The sequence below is a fragment of the Heptranchias perlo genome, chromosome 7, assembly GCF_035084215.1.
Source record: "Heptranchias perlo isolate sHepPer1 chromosome 7, sHepPer1.hap1, whole genome shotgun sequence".
NCBI lineage: Eukaryota > Metazoa > Chordata > Chondrichthyes > Hexanchiformes > Hexanchidae > Heptranchias > Heptranchias perlo.
The window spans coordinates 8897656-8918545 of record NC_090331.1 but is presented as its reverse complement, the minus strand read 5'-3'; the positions used below and the strand labels follow the sequence as shown (position 1 = coordinate 8918545).

Below are 20890 nucleotides of genomic sequence, written 5' to 3'. Positions count from 1 at the left end.
AGTTGCAGTGGTTAGATACAAAGTTAAAATGCTGGGAAATACTCTAAAATAGTACCTGAGAAACAATCTGAACGTGCCACATTGCACCAGCATGACAAGTGTATTTCCCACAGCAACCTTTATCTCATCAATCTGGTATGAATTGAAACTCAGGCCCCAGAGTGAAAGAAACATGCACTAAATGTACTGTCCCTGAAGCATTTTGTATCTGTTGACAAACCAAACTAAGAGAAAGTGAACTGTGCTTTTGCCTGCTATACCAAAGTGTTAGCACACAGGTTTGTCCTGCATTTCCCTACACGGTGAGTTCCTTATCACGGTAATGCCATTTGGATGAAGCACAAAACATAGTTAAGATATTCTCCTTTTCAAAAAAAAATCAAGCAGAAACGAGAGTTACCCCAGACTGCTTTTGTGCAGTTACTCCTGGCCAACTGGAGAGCTTCCCTCCTATTTATCCAGGAAACTACTTGGAGAAGACATAGGTTTTTTAAAAAAAAAAGTTGGGATATTTATCGCACACTGTAACGCTATGATGCAGGCTACCTGAAATGTGCTTTGTTCCTTAACAGGGCTGACCCCGATGAGGAAGAGCTCGCAGATGGACTGGAGGATACCAGCAGCCAGGAATGTGATGGTAAATTCAATGCACCTCAGGCATGAACTTTTTTTTTCTTGCCTGTGGGTACCTCCTTTGGCCCTGAGGACTGCTGCAGTTGTTGAAGACTTCGCTGTAGCCACTGGCACATGATTGAATATTGTTGCTTTTAAGGCGCCCAATGAAAAGTGATGCTTAATGGAACAGCCAGGGTACAAGCTTATGAGCAGTTTTTGTGATTTTAGTTTTAAATCTTGTCTCTGGCTTTGAGTTTTAGTCTGACTTTATTTAGAAGAAATGTTTAGTCCTACTTTCAATTTAGACTTTTGTTCCCAAATTTTAGTTTGTCTTGGAAAACTTAAATCAAAAATTTTTTTTTGCTTTCCATGTTTTCTTTTATGGATTTTTTTTCTCCTAAAAGCGTAAGTTATTTCACTTTTGACACAGCTCAGGAAGCCACAGGAAAGGGTGAGAAAAAAATAACTGGGGCTCGAATGACAATTAAGATGTTTGTCTCAAATTTATACACTACTGACAAGTATATCGTTCCTAGAAATAAGTTTTTTTTTATCTCCAAAATTAAAACTAAATTTCTTATGGAGACTAAGATCAAAATGAGTTTAGTTAATGACTAAAATAGCACTGTTCCTTACAGATCCCTCCTTTTTGCATTATTTAGGATAATGTGATAATTCAGTTGAATACATTTTTTTTAAGAAATGTACCCTGGCTCATATCTATATAGAGCTGTGCTCATAACTATATTAATGTTTGCTTTACTACGTTAAAGGCGCTATATAAATGCAAGTTGGTGTTGTTCCTCTTCAGAAGAGTCGGAGTGTTCCACCATCACAGATTCCTGTTGTTCTATATCAACGGATGGTTCATCCAAGTTGGTCTTTAATGACGAACCATCTGAGTCTGCGGATGCCAAGTAAGTTTGCCAAAAAAGCATTATTCCGTTTGACTGAAGACCTTGCTGAGATGGTTTGCGCTTACTTTCCTAGTCTGCTCTCAGGAATTAATTTTACTCCCCCCCCCGGCCCACCCTTCTCCATCATCCTGTACCTAAAGAACAGATATAGCTTTGAAATGTACCAATTTATGCATGAGCAAACAGATTAATCATTCGTAAATCAGATATGCATAATCTAGTCTTTCATTTCCTGAAGATTTAACTGACCGTAATGAAGCCTTTTTTTTAAACGTACAAAGTGGGTAACATTTTCTTTTGGGGTTGGAAACTGTTTCTTCAAAATTGTGATTGATGATTTTGTGCTGCGGATTAGAATCTAGCTTTTCATCGCTGGAAGCTGGGTTCAAAACAAGCTCACTTGGGATAGAAGCAATCTCTGCCTGCTGATTTATAAGGCAGATATTTTTTTAAAACTCAGTTAGGTGTAGCATAGCCCAGACTCATTGCACAGCCTTCCCAACATCTCTTTCGATTTTCATGTCCTTTCAAATGATGACTCCCTATTGAATCACCATTTATGGCTTTTTATCCATCTTTCCCCTGCCCTATTTTTTTTTAGAAGTGAATGTTCTCCTACTCCTCATTCAGTCCATTAGTTGCTGACAATGTGAAAATCTCAATACTTAACTGTAACAAGCTAGCATTCTCGGCTGGCTAAATATGGAACAGTACAGAGCAAAGTTGTGATGTGCATCCTACTGCCACCTTACCTGTGAGGTAGCTTCCAGCTGTCCCCATCTCAAATAAGTGTTTAAAATTCTGTGTTATCCATGTTGATATTTTGAAAATTCTTTGCCTTTTTTTCTCTAAATCAACATTATTTGTTGTGATGGTATTTATAGTACAGTAAATATGTCATGGTACCCTGATACACACTTAATTGTTCTCCCTTTTTCTTAGGAATGTTTTTGATGCTTGCTACTCACAAGCACTTGAATGTAAACTTCAAGTTGTTAAGCCAGCATTGATAAAAAGCCTGTTTTACGATATGCCTCTGATGATTTACTTTGGGACCTCAAATGAAAAAAGTAAGGAAGGAAGCCCTTGTACCTAATTGTTTTAGAAAAGGAGATTGTATAAACTGATTATGCTGTGGCATTGTTTGCAGACAAAAATAAAGTTTGCTTCTTTCTTCCTGTTAGTGTCTCTGCTTGTCTAATTTTCTGTCTTTTATGTTTTTCCCACTCCTTTTTTTCAGTAAGTCTCTCCTTCCCTCTATCTTCTTTCTGTATGGCTTTCCCTTTTTTTAAAAAAACGTCTCGCAAAGACCTAGAGCCACACTTGGGGCACAGAAATGCTCTCTTCCTGAGTGTGAAGTCATTGCTCTCCACTTGGACATCAGCCTCATCCTCAAACTGCCTTTGTAAGAGTTTTAAAAATTTTGTTTTCATTCTCGGAATGTGGGTGTCGCTGGCAAGGCCGGCATTTATTGCCCATCCCTAGTTGCCCGAGAAGGTGGTGGTGGGCCGCCTTCTTGAACCGCTGTAGTCCGTGTGGTGGAGGTGCTCCCACGTTGCTATTCTTTGTAGCGGCTTGCTATGCTACTTCAGAGGGGGCTGGTAAGAGGTGTGGCACTGCATTCACATATAGGCCAGACTGGGCAAGGACAACATGTTTCAGTCACTAAAGGACATTAGTAACTGGGTTCTTACAACACTTTAACAGCTTCACGGTCACTTTTTTTTTACTGATACCAGTTTTTTTTAATATAAATTTCCAGATTTTGTTTTTAAACTGAATTCAAATTCTCTGGATTTCTGGTCCAGCAACATAACCGTTACACAACAATCACATATATATATATATATATATATATATATATATATTAGAGCCTGAGAAGAAACAGAATTTGGAGACTGGTTCCTGGTAACAGTATGACCACGAGCCAGTCTGATTTCTAGAGATGAGCATACACTGATCCAAGCAATTTGTTTTAATATATAAAAGAAATAGACACCATAGTTGAGGGCAGAGGACGGAGAAAGAGAGAAATCCTGTTTGGGGCAAGAAGAAAGATGGATAGATGCCCTGTTTGAGGGGTGGGGAAGAGAAAACTTACTGAGGAAGTGAAAGGCCCGGGTGGGAGTAGGGAAGCAGTGGGAGAAGAGGGAGAGCATCACTCACTCGCGCTCTGCAGGAGAGAAGGAAATGTGCTTGGTTGTGTTTTTTTCCAGAATGAAATTGGCTGATGGATAAGAAAAGTTCCACCTTGGCCTGCAATTAGACACAGACAATTATTAAGTCTGTTTGAAATGTACATTTAAAATAACTGGAGTGAAATGTTAATTAAGACCAGCTGAAAAGCTGCCATGTTTTATTTTAATAGTGACCTACTAACTAATGCTGCTAGCTGATTTTAGCAGACAGTAGTCCAGTGGTACTTGAGAGTTATGACCTACTGTTGTACAGCTGGTAACAGCCCTCCTGCACCGTGCCAAAGTGTCCGTTGTTTACTTGAGCCTAGATAGCAAGTATCAGCAAATTGCTTGAGCGTGAAGACAGCAGCTGCCGGTCACACACTCGTTTATTTCCCCCACTCTTCTCTCCTTTTCTGAGGCCATTGCCCCATGCTAGGATAAGCAATTGTCTGCTCCTTCACCTAAATAATCATTCTTGATGTGACAGTCGGGACGTCATTCAATCATGGAGAGGACACTCAGCCGAGCCCAGCTTGGTCGTCTCCTGGCATCCAAATGTGCACTTTCCAGAGGGATTACTAGATACAACCCTGATTATGTTTTTTTCCCTCCTTAGTCCAGTGCACTGAGGTCAATTGCATCTTCCAGTACTGCTGTCATAGGAACATAGGAACAGGAGTAGGCCATTCAGCCCCTCGTGCCTGCTCCGCCATTTGATAAGATCATGGCTGATCTGTGATCTAGCTTCATATACCTGCCTTTGGCCCATATCCCTTAATACCTTTGGTTGCCAAAAAGCTATCTATCTCACATTTAAATTTAGTAATTGAGCTCGTATCAATTGCCATTTGCAGAAGAGAGTTCCAAACTTCTACCACCCTTTGTGTGTAGAAATGTTTTCTAATCTCGCTCCTGAAAAGTCTGGCTCTAATTTTTAGACTGTGCCCCCTACTCCTAAAATCCCCAACCAGCGGAAATAGTTTCTCTCTATCCACCCTATCCGTTCCCCTTAATATCTTATAAACTTCGATCAGATCACCCCTTAACCTTCGAAACTCTAGAGAATACAACCCCAATTTGTGTAATCTCTCCTCGTAACTTAACCCTTGAAGTCCGGATATCGTTCTAGTAAATCTACGCTGCACTCCCTCCAAGGCAAATATGTCCTTCCGAAGGTGCAGTGCCCAGAACTGCTCACAGTACTCCAGGTGTGGTCTAACCAGGGTTTTGTATAGCTGCCGCATAACTCCTGGCTGACATCTACCAAGATGCCATAGACCACGATTGAATCTGGGATCTTCCTTCAGTTTTTTTTTCCCCCTCTCCCAGATGTTAGCATTTGATTGTTAGCATGAATCTGGAACAAAGAGTGAACATTGGGCTCTTTGTATGATTCAATACAATTTTAAGCAGTATATATACCAATTATGTCATCGTAGAACTGCACAGGTTTTCTTGTGGGCCCTGCAAAATGGGAGAATTTTTTCTTGGCGCTTAGGGAATTCAGTACCAAGCAGTGGAAGAGGACTGTGTATGCATGTGGTAAATATGCAAGACCAGAAACTGTATGAAGATTCAGATTGTGATGGGGACTTTGAGGTAACCGTGTTTTGGCCACTAGAGCCATTTCTTTTTGTTGTCCCTCCTTTTTCTGTCAATACGCTCCCTTTCCATTTCCTCTCCTGATGGTGTTGGGTACTGTCCCATGTGTACTGAGTGCAATGTAGTAACTCACCCAGGTGGCCATTGTTCCGGTGTTGGTCCAGTCAGTGATTTTCAGCAGGCTATTTGACTGCAAGAGGCAACATTGCCAAGCTCTGTTCTGTCCTCCCTCAAGGGTAGTGGATATCTGGACTCTTTCCTCCTCCACCACCCCTCCCCAAAAAAGGCTGTGATTACTGGGTTATTTGATATTTACAAGACTGAGATCGATAGATTTTTGTTATGTAAGGGTTTCAAGGAATAGGAATAAAATCAGGCAAATGGAGTTCAGGTACAGATCAGCCATGATCTAATTGAATGGTGGAACAGGCTCAAGGGGCTGAATGGCGACTCCTATTTCTATATAATGCCCATGTGCATGTACTTCTGGCAAGGATTGCTGGATGGCAATTAGGAGTGGGAACCCTTTCTAACCCCAAGTGCCACTGAAGCCACTTGTGGTATACATAACACTACCTTCAGCTAACTCAGCACAAACTAGGGATCAAACCTCAGATTTTTGCTGATCTATATGGCTCAGCTGCTCACTGCCTTAAACTAGAGTTGCCAACCCTCCAGGATTGTCCTGGAGTCTCCAGGAAGTAAAGATTTATCTTCAGGACGCTTGCTGCGAGCAAAACCTGGGAGAAAAAGTCATAGGGGCGTTTTTAAAAAAAAAAATTGTGTTTATTTCATTTTCTGTGAATGCTTTTGTTTATTAGTTATATAAAAATATTGGAGAAGGGAGGTCTAAAGGTTGTTTGGATGATTCTTGACTGTCAGTCAATCAGGTAACAAAAGAGTCTGTTTGCTTTCCAATGGGTGTGGGAAGGGGGTTCCCTGCGAGGATGGACGAGTCGGAGGACCAGTGGTGGGGGCACGGCGGTTGAAGGCGTGATGAAATCTCCAGGAATATGACCTACCAGAGTTGGCGACCCTACCTTAAACAGCTGAACTTTTTTTGCCACTCGAAGTCTTAAGTTCCTGGCCTGTAAAGTGATCCATTGTTCTAGCATTGCACCTTTTAGACCAGAATCGCAATGTAAATTCTGTTTGCTTTACTGAATGACTTTTGTTGTTATCCCACAGTCGAACAGTTGCCATTGGACCAAAGGAAGCAGATGAAATGGAAAATGTCCTCTGTGACGCCAATAGTTGTAAAAAATGCCATTGCCAGATCCCATTTCAAAGTTACTAAAAGTAAGTCATTAAATCCTACTCACAGTAGCACTGGAAGTGAATCGAAACTTTTGATTGCACTTTTTTTTTACTTTGATTGTTAATCACATATGATCATTACAACTGGTTTGTGGATGTCGTAGAAAACTGGGCAAAATCTTTGACCGTGATCCTTTAAAATACCTGTTAAAATCCCAAAACACCAAATCTAGCAGTGTACGTGGAATTTGGCTTAATTGGTAATTAAACCAGTGGTCATTTTGGGGAAAACCACCGTTTTTCATTTTAATGGGAAGAAACTAATAGAATAGTTGCCTGTAATTGGGGAAAACACCAGAATCGCATGTAGTAGGAATAGAATTTGAAGTACTCAGTCGCCATAAATCAGTGACTCCGTAAGTGCTCCACTGAACTGGAGAGCCTGAATTAACTGATCCTGCTCCTCCTGAAGGCTTAGTGGTAAGCGCACTGCCTGTTGGGTTACTGCGCCACACAGACTAAGAAGGTCCCAGTTAGCTGATCACAACTGAGGTAACAGTTTGCCTCGGTGCCCTGAGGAGGGGATCACTTAGCTGCGGTCACCCTGCTGATATGTATGCAGTGCCTCCACCCAAGCGGGACTGTTTGGGTGTTAGGTGCAAACTATATCAGGATCGTCTGTGATGCTCCCCACGGGCGGATAGGTTGCCAGCGCTCACTTTGTAGGTTCAAGCATGACGAATGGCCACTGGGATGAGATATACTAGACAGTGGCCTGTGCCTGCACGAGATGAGGGGAGAAATCGCCTTCTCTAAGTGGAAAATTGGTGTGTTTTACATTTCAGGAAGTTACGATTGGCTGGGCTGCTGGGGACATCACATGAAATCACCACAGTTCAAGACCCTCCGGGAATATCAGAAGGTAAACAGTTAGATTTTTAAAATCTGAGTCAAGCATCCTTTTTCTTTCCCACCTCTGCCCCCCACTCCCTCCGTATAAGTGTTTTCTCCATATTTGTCCAAATATTTAACGCGAGCACACCCTGTTGAAAATCTATTTAGTTATTGAGGTTATCTTTCCTACTTTGTGCTCCAAAAAAAGGCAAAATTGGATGCTTGTCTCCAAGACTTTTGAGCAAGAGCCAGATCCAACATTTTTTCTTTGCCCTATAAGCATATTTTACTGGTAAATTTTTTCCTGCTGTCCATGCCTGCTACATTCCTGCCCTAAAGTGCAATCTCTTGAGCTAAAGCATTGACTTTTGCAAAGACTGAGGGGCTCGATCCAGTTTTAGCATCAACTTGCATTTATATAGCACCTTTCACATGATAAAATGTATGCTGCTCACCCATCACCCCAGCCCTGCAACCCTCCGAGAACTCTGTGCCCCTCCAACTCTGGCCCTTTACGCATCCTCCACTCCCTTCGCCCCCAACATTAGCGGCTGTACCTTCAGCCATCTAGGCCAAAAGCACCGGAATTCTCTCCCTAAGCCTCTCTGGCTCTTCTCCTCCTTTAAGACCCTCCTTAAAACCTACCTCTTTGACCAAGTTTTCAGTCACCCCTCCTAATATCTCTTCCTTTTTGGCTCAGCATCGATTTTTGTCTGATTCTGCCTCTGAAGTGCTTTGGGACATTTCCCTGTATTAAAGGCGCTATATAAATGCAAGTTGTTCAATTTGCAACTGAGCAATCAGGAGAGTTCTCACTTTTGCATTTTTAATAACCTGTGAAATTCAGCTGAAATTGCTTTATGTATTGCTTTATTATTCTCTTATTGGAAGTGATTTGTATTTAGTATTACTCCACACAAATCAGGTAAACATCAAACAATGATGGTGCACTCTGGTTGGGGGGGGGGAAATAAATCAAACTTTCTAAATTTTATTTTTCTTCCTAGTTGAATCATTTCCCGGGATCATTTCAAATTGGGCGCAAAGACCGTTTGTGGCGTAACTTATTGAAAATGCAGGTGCGTTTCGGGAAAAGGGAGTTCAACTTTTTTCCGCAGTCCTTCATCCTCCCTCATGACATCAAACTGCTGAAGAGTGCCTGGGGGGACTGCTCTAGCAGGCAGAAATGGATTATCAAACCGGTAAGTTAATCCGAGAGTTGCTTAAGTCTAAGAGTTTATTTAAGATAATTGGAAAAAGAACTAGAGGGGAGATGAGGAGAATTTTTTTTACGCAGCGAGTTGTTATGATCTGGAATGTGCTGCCTGAAAGGGTGGTGGAAGCAGAGTCAATAGTAACTTTCAAAAGACATTTGGGTATGTACTTGAAAAGGAAAAATTTGCAGGGCTACGGGGAAAGAGCAGGGGAGTGGGACAAATTGAATAGCTCTTTCAAAGTGCTGGCACAGGCACGATGGGCCAAATGACCGCCTTCTGTGCTGTATGATTCTATGAGTTGGTTAAATTGGCAAAGATTATCTTTGGAGACTTTGTAAAATGGAAAATTAGCACAGATTAAAAAAAAAGACCTTGCATTTATATAGTGCTTTACAGCCAATTAAGTACTTTTTGAAGTGTAGTCACCATGGTAATGTAGGGAATGCGGCAGCCAATTTGTGCACAGCAAGCTCCCTCAAACAGCAATGTGATAATGAGCAGATAATCTGTTTTAACAGTTTTGGATGAGGGATAAATATTGGCCAGGACACCAGGGACAACTCCCTTGCTCTTCTTCTCATTATGCCATGGAATCTTTTGCGTCCACCTGAGGGGGCAAACAGAGCCTCGATTTAACGTCTCGTCCTAAAAATGGCACCTCTGACAATGCAGCACTCCCTCAGTGCTGCACTGGAGTGTGAGCCTGGACTTCGTGCTCAAGTCTCTGGTGTGGGACTTGAACCCACAATCTTCTGACTTAGAGGCAAGAGTGCTACCCACTGAGCCACAGCTGATAATTAAAATGACTTGTGAATTCTTAAAACTCTCGGGAAGCTAGTAAATTATAGTGTGACGGCTGCTAAGTAGTACATCAAGGGTTTTTATTGGACAATAGTGTTCATAATTGCCACAAGTTAGGAATCCTTCATATCCATTCCTCAGCTTCTCCCCGTCCTTCTCTTTAGATCTGCCTCTGCCAGAATGAACCATTTCTTGGCTTGAGGTGGGGGAGAGGAGCGATTAAGAAATAGCTCCCAGGCTGCTGCTGCGCCCTGCCTTAGCTCATCTGCTGCTGAAACCCTCATCAATGCCGTTGTTACCTCTATAATCTTGGCTGGCCTCCCACCTTGCACCCTCCATAAACTTGAGCTCATCCAAAACTCTACTGCCCAGTTCCTAACTCGCACCAAGTCCCGTTCGCCCATCACCCATGTGCTCGTTGACCTACATTGGCTCCTGGTCCAGCACTGCCTCAATTTTAAAATTCTCATCCTTGTTTTCAAATCCCTCCATGGCCTCGCCCCAACCCATCTCTGTAACATCCTCTAGCCCTACAACCCTCCGAGATCTCTGCGCTCCTCCAACTCTGGCCTCTTGCGCATCCCTGATTTTAATCGCTCCACCATTCATTTTCTCTCTTTTTTTTCTCTCTCTCTCTCTCTCTCTCTCTCTCTCTCTTTCTCTCTTTTTTCTCCCCCCCCCCCCCCCCTTTTTTTTTAAAAGATGCTCCTTAAAACCTACCTCTTTGACCAAGCTTTTGGTCACCTGTACTAATATCTCCTTATATGGCTCGGTGTTTAAATTTTATTTCATAACACTCCATTGCACAGTGCAGTTGACCTCCAGTTTAACTTTTTAGCTGATTAAAGGGAAGCCTGTTTCAAATGAACAATTTTGGAAACTTCATTGAATGAAGGGACTGCACTGGATAACACTGGTAAATTAGTACAGAGAATTACACCAATGCGTACATTTACAAGAGAAGTTGGGCTGAAGAGAGTCATAGAGTTATACAGCACGGATAGAGGCCCTTCGGCCCATCGTGTCCGCGCCAGCCATCAGCCCTGTCTACTCTAATCCCATATTCCAGCATTTGGTCCGTAGCCTTGTATGCTATGGCATTTCAAGTGCTCATCCATATGCTTCTTGAATGTTGTGAGGGTTCCTGCCTCCACAACCCTTTCAGGCAGTGAGTTCCAGACTCCAACCACCCTCTGGGTGAAAAAGTTCTTTCTCAAATCCCCTCTAAACCTCCCGCCTTTTACCTTGAATCTATGTCCCCTTGTTATAGAACCCTCAACGAAGGGAAAAAGCTCCTTAGTATCCATCCTATCTGTGCCCCTCATAATTTTGTACACCTCAATCATGTCCCCCCTCAGCCTCCTCTGCTCCAAGGAAAACAAACCCAATCTTCCCAGTCTCTCTTCATAGCTGAAGCGCTCCAGCTCTGGTAACATCCTGGTGAATCTCCTCTGCACCCTCTCCAAAGCGATCACATCCTTCCTGTAGTGTGGCGACCAGAACTGCACACAGTACTCCAGCTGTGGCCTAACCAGTGTTTTATACAGCTCCATCATAACCTCCTTGCTCTTATATTCTATGCCTCGGCTAATAAAGGCAAGTATCCCATATGCCTTCTTTACCACCTTATCTACCTGTTCCGCCGCCTTCAGGGATCTGTGAACTTGCACACCAAGATCCCTCTGACCCTCTGTCTTGCCTAGGGTCCTCCCATTCATTGTGTATTCCCTTGCCTTGTTAGTCCCTCCAAAGTGCATCACCTCGCACTTTTCCGGGTTAAATTCCATTTGCCACTGTTCCGCCCATCTGACCAACCCATCTATATCGTCCTGCAGACTGAGGCTATCCTCCTCGCTATTTACCACCCTACCAATCTTTGTATCATCAGCGAACTTACTGATCATACCTTTTACATTCATATCCAAGTCATTAATGTAGACCACAAACAGCAAGGGACCCAGCACCGATCTCTGTGGTACCCCACTGGCCACAGGCTTCCAGTCACAAAAACAACCTTCGACCATCACCCTCTGCCTTCTGCCACTAAGCCAGTTTTGTATCCAAAGTGCCAAGGCACCCTGGATTCCATGGGCTCGTACCTTCTTGACCAGTCTCCTGTGGGGGACTTTATCGAAGGCCTTACTGAAATCCATGTATACCACATCCACTGCGTTACCCTCATCCACACGCCTAGTCACCCCCTCAAAAAATTCAATCAAATTAGTCAGACATGATCTTCCCTTGACAAAGCCATGTTGACTATCCCTGATTAATCCTTGCTTCTCCAAGTGGAGACTAATTTTGTCCTTCAGAATTTTTTCCAATAATTTTCCTACCACTGATGTTAGGCTCACTGGCCTGTAGTTCCCCGGTTTTTCCCTACTCCCCTTCTTGAATAATGGTATTACATTAGCGGTTCTCCAGTCCTCTGGCACATCCCCTGTGGCCAGAGAGGTTCTGAATATATGTGTCAGAGCCCCCGCAATCTCCTCCTTTGCCTCACACAGTAGCCTGGGATACATTTCGTCCGGGCCTGGGGATTTATCCATTTTTAGGCCTGCTAAAACCGCCAATACCTCCTCCCGCTCGATGTTAATATGTTCGAGTATATCACAGTCCCCCTGCCGTATTTCTATGTCTACATCGTCCTTCTCCATAGTCCTTCCCCTTCTCCGATAATATCTATCTGTCCAGTTTTCTGGCACCCTCTTATGGTGATTCATCACCCTCTGTGTACCTAATGTACATGAGGAGCAAGAGGGGATCAGAATAGAGCCTTTGGATACCTCAGTCAATAGTGTAGTTTCTGTTTTGGGAGTGCAATTCTGGCTGTTGGATTTTGCATTACGTGACCAGAAGAGTTTGCAAGGTTGTGACTAGACCAGAGCTTTAATGCAACTGTATATAGTGTGGCTCATGTCAGTAATCACATTGGAGAAATGAAACCATTGCAATTTTGACACGTGGCACTCACGCTTTTGCTACTAGAAAGATATTTAAAAAGACGTCTATTGATATACTGATGGCTTTTCTGTTTTTTATATACAGCCTGCATCTGCAAGAGGAATTGGCATCCAGGTCATTCACAAGTGGAATCAGATCCCCAAGAAACGGCCTCTGCTGGTTCAGAAGTCCGAATTTATTACTTATATATAGATATAAATAAATATACAAAATATATGGATGTGGATGAATGTGCGTGTACATGCAGATTTATATTTATATACACATTTTCATGTGATATATAAATGTGTGTATGTATGTTATACATATCTACACGCTCTTAGACAAGATTATGTAGGAACTTCATAGGAAAGTTCCTAGGAACAGGAGTAGGCCATTCAGCCCCTCGAGCCCGCTCCGCCATTTGATAAGATCATGGCTGATCTGAAAGACATTAGTGAATCATTGGGCTTTTACGACAATCCAACAGCTTCGTCGTCACTTTTACTGAGACCAGCTTTTTTTTATATTTCCAGATTTTTAAAACTGATTCAAATTCTAAAACTGCCATGATGGGATTTGAACTCATGCTCTCTGGATTATTAATCTAAGCCTCTGGATTGCTGGTCAAGTACATAACCCTTATGCTATCCTACCCAATGTATCACCAAACTCCAATTTTAAATGCCTGTAGATTGTAGGAGTACGGGTAGATTGAGGGACGTAAGGGGCTTCATTGTGTTGAGGACCTGGAAAAGTATAAGTTAAAGTAGATGGTGCAGGGAGAAGGAAAATCATGTAGGACAAATGGAAACAATAGCAGAGCCCTTGAGAGCTGCAAAGCTCTCTAGATTCAGAAATTATGCCTTTTGGATTGAAAAATTGCAAATGTCACTCCCATTATTTAGAAAGGAGAGAGGTAACTGTTGGCCTGTGAGCTTAACATCAGTTATGGGGAAGTTATGGAATCTATCATCAGAGACAGAGTGACTGAGCACTTGAACAAGTTCGAGCAGATCAGAAAGTCAGCATGGATTTGTGCCGGATAGATCATGTCTTACTGATTTAGTTGAATTTTTTGAGGTCACTAACATGTTAGATTTGGGGAGTGTCTATGGATGTTATCTATCTGGACTTCCAGAAGGCATTTGATAAGGTTCTATATGAGATTATTAGCAAAAATGAAAGCGCGTGGAGTTGGAGGTAACCTTGTGGCATGGGTTGGAAATTGGTTGGGAGTTGGGAGATAAAAAGCAGGAATAAAGGGAATGTTCTCTGCGATGTGACAAGTGGTGTTCTCCAGGGATCTGTACTGGGCCTCAGTTTTTCACCATATATATTAATGACTTGGATGAAAGAGTAGAGAGTTGTATATCCAAGTTTGCAGATAGGAGGTGCAGTAAGTTGTGTAGTTGGGAGCAGGAAGTTACAAAGGGACAGAAACAGACTGAGTGGGCAAAACTATGTCAGATGAAATTCATTGTGTGGAAGTGTGAGGTCCACCAATTTGGATCTGAGAAAGACAAATTGGAATGTTTTCTTAATGGTGAGCGACTCAGAGCTGTGGAAGAGCAAAAGGGATTTTGGTGTCCATGTGCATAGAGTGCTAAAAGCTAGTGCACAGGTAGAAAAAGGCTAATGGAATATTGGCCTTTATCTTATGCTTCAGTTGTACAGAGTGTTGGGTCAGACCCTATCTGGAATACTGCATTCAATTTTGGCCACCGAACCTCAGGAAGGATACATTGGCCTTGGAGGGGGTGCAACACAAATTCACGTGTTATATGAGGGATTAACAGGCTAAATTATGAGGACAGATTACATAAACTTGGTTTGTATCCCCCTTGGTTTAGAGTGTTGAGTGATATAATTGAGGTCTTTAAAATGATAAAGGGATTTGATAGGGTATTTCCTCTGGTGGGGGAATCTAGAACAAGGGAGCATAAACAAAACTAGAGCTGGCCATTTAGGAGTGAAATCAGGAAGCACTTAATCACACAAAGGGTAGTGGATATCTGGAACTCTCTTTCTCCCCTCCCTCCTCCCTCCCCCTCCCCCGCCAAGGATGTCAACTGATATATTCAAGACAGATCATTAGATTTTTGTAGGGTAAGGATGTTAAGGAAATGGAGCAAAGGTAGGTAAATGTATTTGAGGTACAGATCAGCCATGACCTAATTGAATGGTGCAACATGCTTGAGGGGCTGGGTGGCCTATTCCTGTATACGTGTGTGCATGTATATATGTCAAGTGTATTGTACAGGTTGAAGCCTGGCTCAGTTTGAATATGTGACATTGTGTGAAAGCAGCATGTTGAAGTGTACCTTGCAGGTAGTTTCAAATAATTTGTGCAGCAATTCTGTGCTAGCCTTTATATTCACTTTTTATTCAGAATGTGGGTGATGCTGGCAAGGCCACACTTACTGCCCATCTCTAGCTGTCCTGAGAAGGAGGTGATGGGCCACATTCTTGAAAAGTGCTTCATGGTGATTATTTTTTACATCTTAAGTGGCTTGCTCAGCCACTTCAGAGGACATTGAGTCATCCATGTAGAGCATGACTGAAGTTAGCCACAGGCCAGACCTGGCCGGGTGGCAGAATCTCTTTCATAAAGAAGCTTTTTTAAAATATAAGTGCTCGAAGAAATACATTCTCATTTTTTAAAAAAAAAACAGAATCTCTTGTAATTAAAATAGAATTTAGCAGTGTAAATTAGTGGTCCGATTCTAGCAAATAGCATCCCGTATGTTTAGTGTAAACAAGGCCACTGACTTTCATTTTTCACAGGGGTGGTGGGGGGGAACCGGAGCAAATTTCCGAATGCAATCACAGCATCTTGTAATAAAAGATGAAATTGACTTATTCAGTCACTGTAAACTAGTGGCCCTGTTTACAAAATGCTGTCATCACTTGTGGTGTTGGTCTGTAGCAAAGCATAGTAAGTCCTGGTTTCATTGTCATCAATTTCAAGCATTGTAACATTAAAATCTACTTTTATTTTCTTTGTTCTAGATACTTGCACAAACCCTACCTCATTGGCGAGAGCAAGTTTGATTTGAGAATTTATGTCTACGTGACTGCTTACGATCCTCTACGGGTCTATATGTTTACAGACGGCCTGGTCCGTTTTGCAAGCTGCAAGTAAGTTTAAAAAGAAATATGATAGAGAGAGGAAATGAATAACAGGTTGCTGATGTGTAATTTTGGGTCTGGGGGCCTTGTGACTTAAGGTGCAGGGGGTTCTGAAAGTATTATAATGCATGGACTGATGACTGGTCCCACCTGAAACGCTAATCTACTTCTCTCTCTTGGGTGCTGGTATTGTTATCTTTCAATCACATTGAAGTCATATAAAGTATTTGAGTTGGTAATGTTGTCACTCCCCCCAAGTCAATGGGTAACTCTGTAGTGGTAATGCCTGTTATTTGTAGTTGCTCCAGGGGTGGTGCTATACCCTCAGCCTGTTGCAACAAACAGCTGAAGGACATACAGGGGGTAATTTTAACCTAAACCGCCTGGCAGGATTGGGTCGGCTGCCCGTTTTACACCCCACCCGGTTTTATTCTCCGTTGACTTGGGTTAAAATTACTGCTACTATTTCTGCTGACCAGCTGTGAGAAAGACCATGGGAGGTTCAGTAGTATAATTCTTTGTACAGTGTTAATAAGTATCATTTTCTTTAACTGTGGTATTTCCCTCTGATATTTTCAGTGTCATCTCCTCTGCTGTACCATTACTTGTGGGTAGTAATTTTTGTTGTGTTGCTCAGGTATTCATCTTCCATGAAGAGCCTTGGTAACAAGTTTATGCACCTCACAAACTACAGTGTGAATAAACTAAATGCAGAGTACAAGCCGAACAGTGATGAAAAGCTCTGTCAAGGTCACAAATGGTAAGAGTCTAGGAGTTTTGGAGCTTTTAACTTAGAGTGAATGTAGTGGTTCTGTTGTAGGGGAAATAGGAGCATAGGAATGTGACGGAATACTCTTCACTTGCCTGAATGGGTCCAGCTCCAACAACATTTGAAGCTCGACATCATCTAGGACAAAGCAGTCCGCTTGATGCACCCCATCCACCACCTTAAACATCCACTCCCTTGACCACCGGCACACCGTAGCTGCAGTGTGTATTTACAGGATGCACTGCAGCAACTCACCGAGCCTTCATCGGCAGCACATCCCAAACCCACAACCTCCAACTAGAAGATGCATGGGAACACCATCACCTCCAAGTTCCCTTCCAAGTCACACACTATCCCAACTTGAACGTAAATCGCCGTTTCTTCATTGTCGTTGGGTTAAAGTTTTGGAACTCGCTACCTAACAGCATTGTGGGAGCACCATCACTACACGGACTGCAGCGGTTCAAGAGAAGGTGGTGGTGGGCCTTCTTCAAGGGGCATCTAGGGATGGGCAATAAATGCCGGCCTCACCAGTGACGCCCATAACCTAGACCGGGGCTGGGAAAATTCCATTCACCAGTTAGCCAGGGGGTGAGACTTTCCAGTTTTGGCGAGCTTGAAAACAAAGCTCAGCAGTGACCCCCAGTATATGTATACTCCAAAGGTGTCTCTATTAGGTTTCTTGCTGCCACTGAGCCTTTGCAGCTTGTTGCATCACTATCCTTCTCCCTGAGTACCTCTCAGGCGCAGCCTCTAATCTCAAAATCTCTGTTGCTCGCCTGCTCTTCCTCTCCACTCCGTCACAACTTTTTCTTGTGTATTTTATCAATACTAAAATAGTGTTCCTCTGAATTTTCCCTTCCTTCTCCTCCTATACTGCTCTACACATTTTTCCTCTTCCATGCAATCCTCACTGTTGAAACTGAGACTAGTTGCACTCCCCTCTAGGGATTCAAAACTTCTCGTCTCCCTTTGTCTTCCCTTTCTACAATCTGCAGACCTTTAAAACCCATGCATGGTGTCAGTGTTGGGCCATACAGATCAGAAAGTCCCATGTTAAATTCCTGGTCTGTGTTGAATTAGTTGACTTCCATTTGGGATGCTAGTTAGTCCCTTCACCCCTCCGTGAAGGAGGGTAGGAGGGTACAAAAAAATCGTACCCACTTCTGATTGTTGTCCAACGACCCCCAGTGGAAAGTAATTAAGTGACTATTCTGGGACTATTCTCAAGGGCAATTAAGGATGGGCAATAAATGCTGGCCTTGCCAGCGATGCCCACATCCCATGAACGAATTTTTTTTAAAAAGGTGCTTTGATCCCGTGGGTGGTGGTGAGGGGGAGAGGTTGTGGAATGTGAGTTGGTTTTTAATGTTAAATAAAAAGATTTTCTGACTGGTTTTCTTTCTTTAGGAGCCTTAAGGCATTGTGGATGTACCTGAATCAAAAAGGAGTGAGGACCGAGCTACTTTGGGAGCAGATGAAGGATGTGATCGTCAAAACTATCATAGCGTGAGTAACGAAAGGGATCTCAGTGAGTAACAACCAACAACTGCAGGAACTGGAAAATATATGTTAAAGCTTCTCCATCCTATCCTTCATAATCAAAGTCAACATTTTGCCATATTCTGTGTATATGCAGCAATTTTAATAAGGAGTATGTCTTCTATTTTGGACATGCTTATTTTTTTGGGAAGCTGCACTTTCTTCCAGTTAAACATTGTGAAGACCGAAGCCACGTCTTTGGCCCCCGCCACCATCTCCATACCCTCGCCGCTGAGCCCATCCCCCTCCCCAGTAACTGTTTGAGGCTGAACCAGACTGTTTGCAACCTCGGGATGCTATTTGACCCCACGCTGAGCTGCACACCCATTTTCTCTCTGTCTCAAAGACTGCCCACTTCCGCCTCTGTAACATCATTCGTCTGTGCTCCTACCTCAGCCGATCTGGAAAAACCCTCATTGTGCCTCTGTGATCTCCGGATTCAACTATTCTAATGCTATCCTGGCTGGCCTCCCATCCTTTACCTGCTGTAAACTTCATTTCATCCAAAACTTTACCTGCATCCTATGCTGCACTAGGTCCTGCTCATCAATCACCCCTTTCTTTGTTTATCTGCATTGGTTTCTGGTACTCATATGCTTTAAATTTAACATTTGTCATCCTCCTAATTTAAGCCCCTTAATGGCCTAGCCCCTTCCTATTTCTGTAACCTCCTACAACCCCACCCAATCTCCGTTCCTTTGACTCCGGACTCTTGTTCATCCGTCCCACCCCTTCGCTCCAACATTGGCAGCTGTGCCGTTGGCTGCCCAGGCCTTGCATTCTGAACTTCCCTCTCTTAACCCCCTCTGCCTCTCCACCTCCCTCTCCTTTAAGACTCCCCTTAAATCCACATTTATGACCAAGCTTTTGGTCACTCCTCCTAATGTCTCTTTCTTTGGCTCAGCATCTGATCATGCCTCTGTGAAGCGCCATTGGACGTTTTTCCATGTTAAATGACGTTATATAAATGCAAGTTGTTATATCTCTATCCTACATTTATTTTGTTTCCAGTCGTGTTGGCTTGGCTCAGATGGTAGTACTCTTGCTTCTGAGTTGGAAAATTATGGGTTCAGTCCTTCTGTAGTACTTGAGCACATAAAGGCTAACTCTCCAGTACAGTATTGAAGGAATGCTCCACCACTGGAGGTGCTGCGGTTTGGATGAGATGGAAACAGACTCTGTCCTATTAAGTAGATGTTTCAAGATCCCATCGAACCAGTACTTGGGTCCTGGCCAATATTCCCCTCTCAACCAATATCACCAAATAAAAATCAGATTAACTGGTCATACATCTCATTGCTGTTTGTGGCTGCCACAGTTCCCTATGTAACTCATACTGCACTTCAGAATAATTCATTGTGTTAGTCGATCGCCTGTGGTGTTGCACCCGGAGAGTCTGGTCCAAATGTAGATGTCTTGTGAATTGGGATTGGAAGCTGGTGGGTATTTGGATCAGGAGTTGTAATTTAGCCCTCATTTTAGAATCATAGAAGTTTACAACATGGAAACGGGCCCTTCGGCCCAACATGTCCATGTCACCCAGTTTATACCACTAAGCTAGTCCCAATTGCCTGCACTTGGCCCATATCCCTCCATACCCATCTTACCCATGTAACTGTCCAAATGCTTTTTAAAAGACAAAATTGTACCCGCCTCTACTACTGCCTCTGGCAGCTCGTTCCAGACACTCACCACCCTTTGAGTGAAAAAATTGCCCCTCTGGGCCCTTTTGTATTTCTCCCCTCTCACCTTAAATCTATGCCCCCTCGTTATAGACTCCCCTACCTTTGGGAAAAGATTTTGACTATCTACCTTATCTATGCCCCTCATTATTTTATAGACTTCTATAAGATCACCCCTAAACCTCCTACTCTCCAGGAAAAAGCGTCTCAGTCTATCCAACCTCTCCCTATAAGTCAAACCATCAAGTCCCGGTAGCATCCTAGTAAATCTTTTCTGCACTCTTTCTAGTTTAATAATATCCTTTCTATAGTAGGGTGACCAGAACTGTACACAGTATTCCAAATGTGGCCTTACTATTGTCTTGTACAACTTCAACAAGACATCCCAACTCCTGTATTCAATGTTCTGACCAATGAAACCAAGCATGCTGAATGCCTTCTTCACCACCCTATCCACCTGTGACTCCACTTTCAAGGAGCTATGAACCTGTACTCTTAGATCTCTTTGTTCTATAACTCTCCCCAACGCCCTACCATTAACGGAGTAGGTCCTGGCCCAATTCGATCTACTAAAATGCATCACCTCACATTTATCTAAATTAAACTCCGTCTGCCATTCATCGGCCCACTGGCCCAATTTATCAAGATCCCGTTGCAATCCCAGATAACCTTTTTCACTGTCCACAATGCCACCAATCTTGGCGTCATCTGCAAACTTACTAACCATGCCTCCTAAATTCTCATCCAAATCATTAATATAAATAACAAATAACAGCGGACCCAGCACCGATCCATGAGGCACACCGCTGGTCACAGGCCTCCAGTTTGAAAAACAACCCTCTACAACCACCCTCTGTCTTCTGTCGTCAATCCAATTTTGTATCCAATTGGCTACCTCACCTTGGATCCCGTGAGATTTAACCTTATGTAACAACCTACCATGCGGTACCTTGTCAAAGGCTTTGCTAAAGTCCATGTAGACCACGTCTACTGCACAGCCCTCATCTATCTTCTTGGTTACCCCTTCAAAAAACTCAATCAAATTCGTGAGACATGATTTTCCTCTCACAAAACCATTTGGTTTTGGTCACAAAACCATTTGGTTTTGGTCACAAAACCATTTGGTTTTGGTCACAAAACCATTTGGTTTTGGTCACAAAACCAAATGCCTGTAGATCCTGTCTCTCAGAATACCCTCTAACAACTTACCCACTACAGATGTCAGGCTCACCGGTCTGTAGTTCCCAGGCTTTTCCCTGCCGCCCTTCTTAAACAAAGGCACAACATTTGCTACCTTCCAATCTTCAGGCACCTCACCTGTAGCGGTGGATGATTCAAA

At 43.0% G+C, this 20890-nt stretch overlaps 1 protein-coding gene across 6 annotated transcripts in view; it reads left to right on the top strand.

Moving 5' to 3' along the window:
* The window catches only part of ttll4 (tubulin tyrosine ligase-like family, member 4), a 70583-nt gene that overhangs the window by 26505 nt on the left and 23188 nt on the right, over positions 1-20890 (top strand). For 5 of the 6 annotated variants that reach the window (XR_010963379.1, XR_010963378.1, XR_010963380.1 and 2 more), the window contains exons 3-12: positions 573-637; positions 1427-1532; positions 2475-2602; positions 6503-6613; positions 7417-7493; positions 8473-8667; positions 12532-12614; positions 15439-15567; positions 16196-16318; positions 17738-17836. Coding sequence is in view for 3 of the 6 variants with exons in the window: in XM_067987048.1 (XP_067843149.1) it covers positions 573-637; positions 1427-1532; positions 2475-2602; positions 6503-6613; positions 7417-7493; positions 8473-8667; positions 12532-12614; positions 15439-15567; positions 16196-16318; positions 17738-17836 (1116 nt within the window). In the remaining 3 variants the exon portion in view is untranslated. The remainder of the gene's footprint in view (positions 1-572; positions 638-1426; positions 1533-2474; positions 2603-6502; positions 6614-7416; positions 7494-8472; positions 8668-12531; positions 12615-15438; positions 15568-16195; positions 16319-17737; positions 17837-20890) is intronic. The other variant, XM_067987047.1, reaches the window with a different exon arrangement.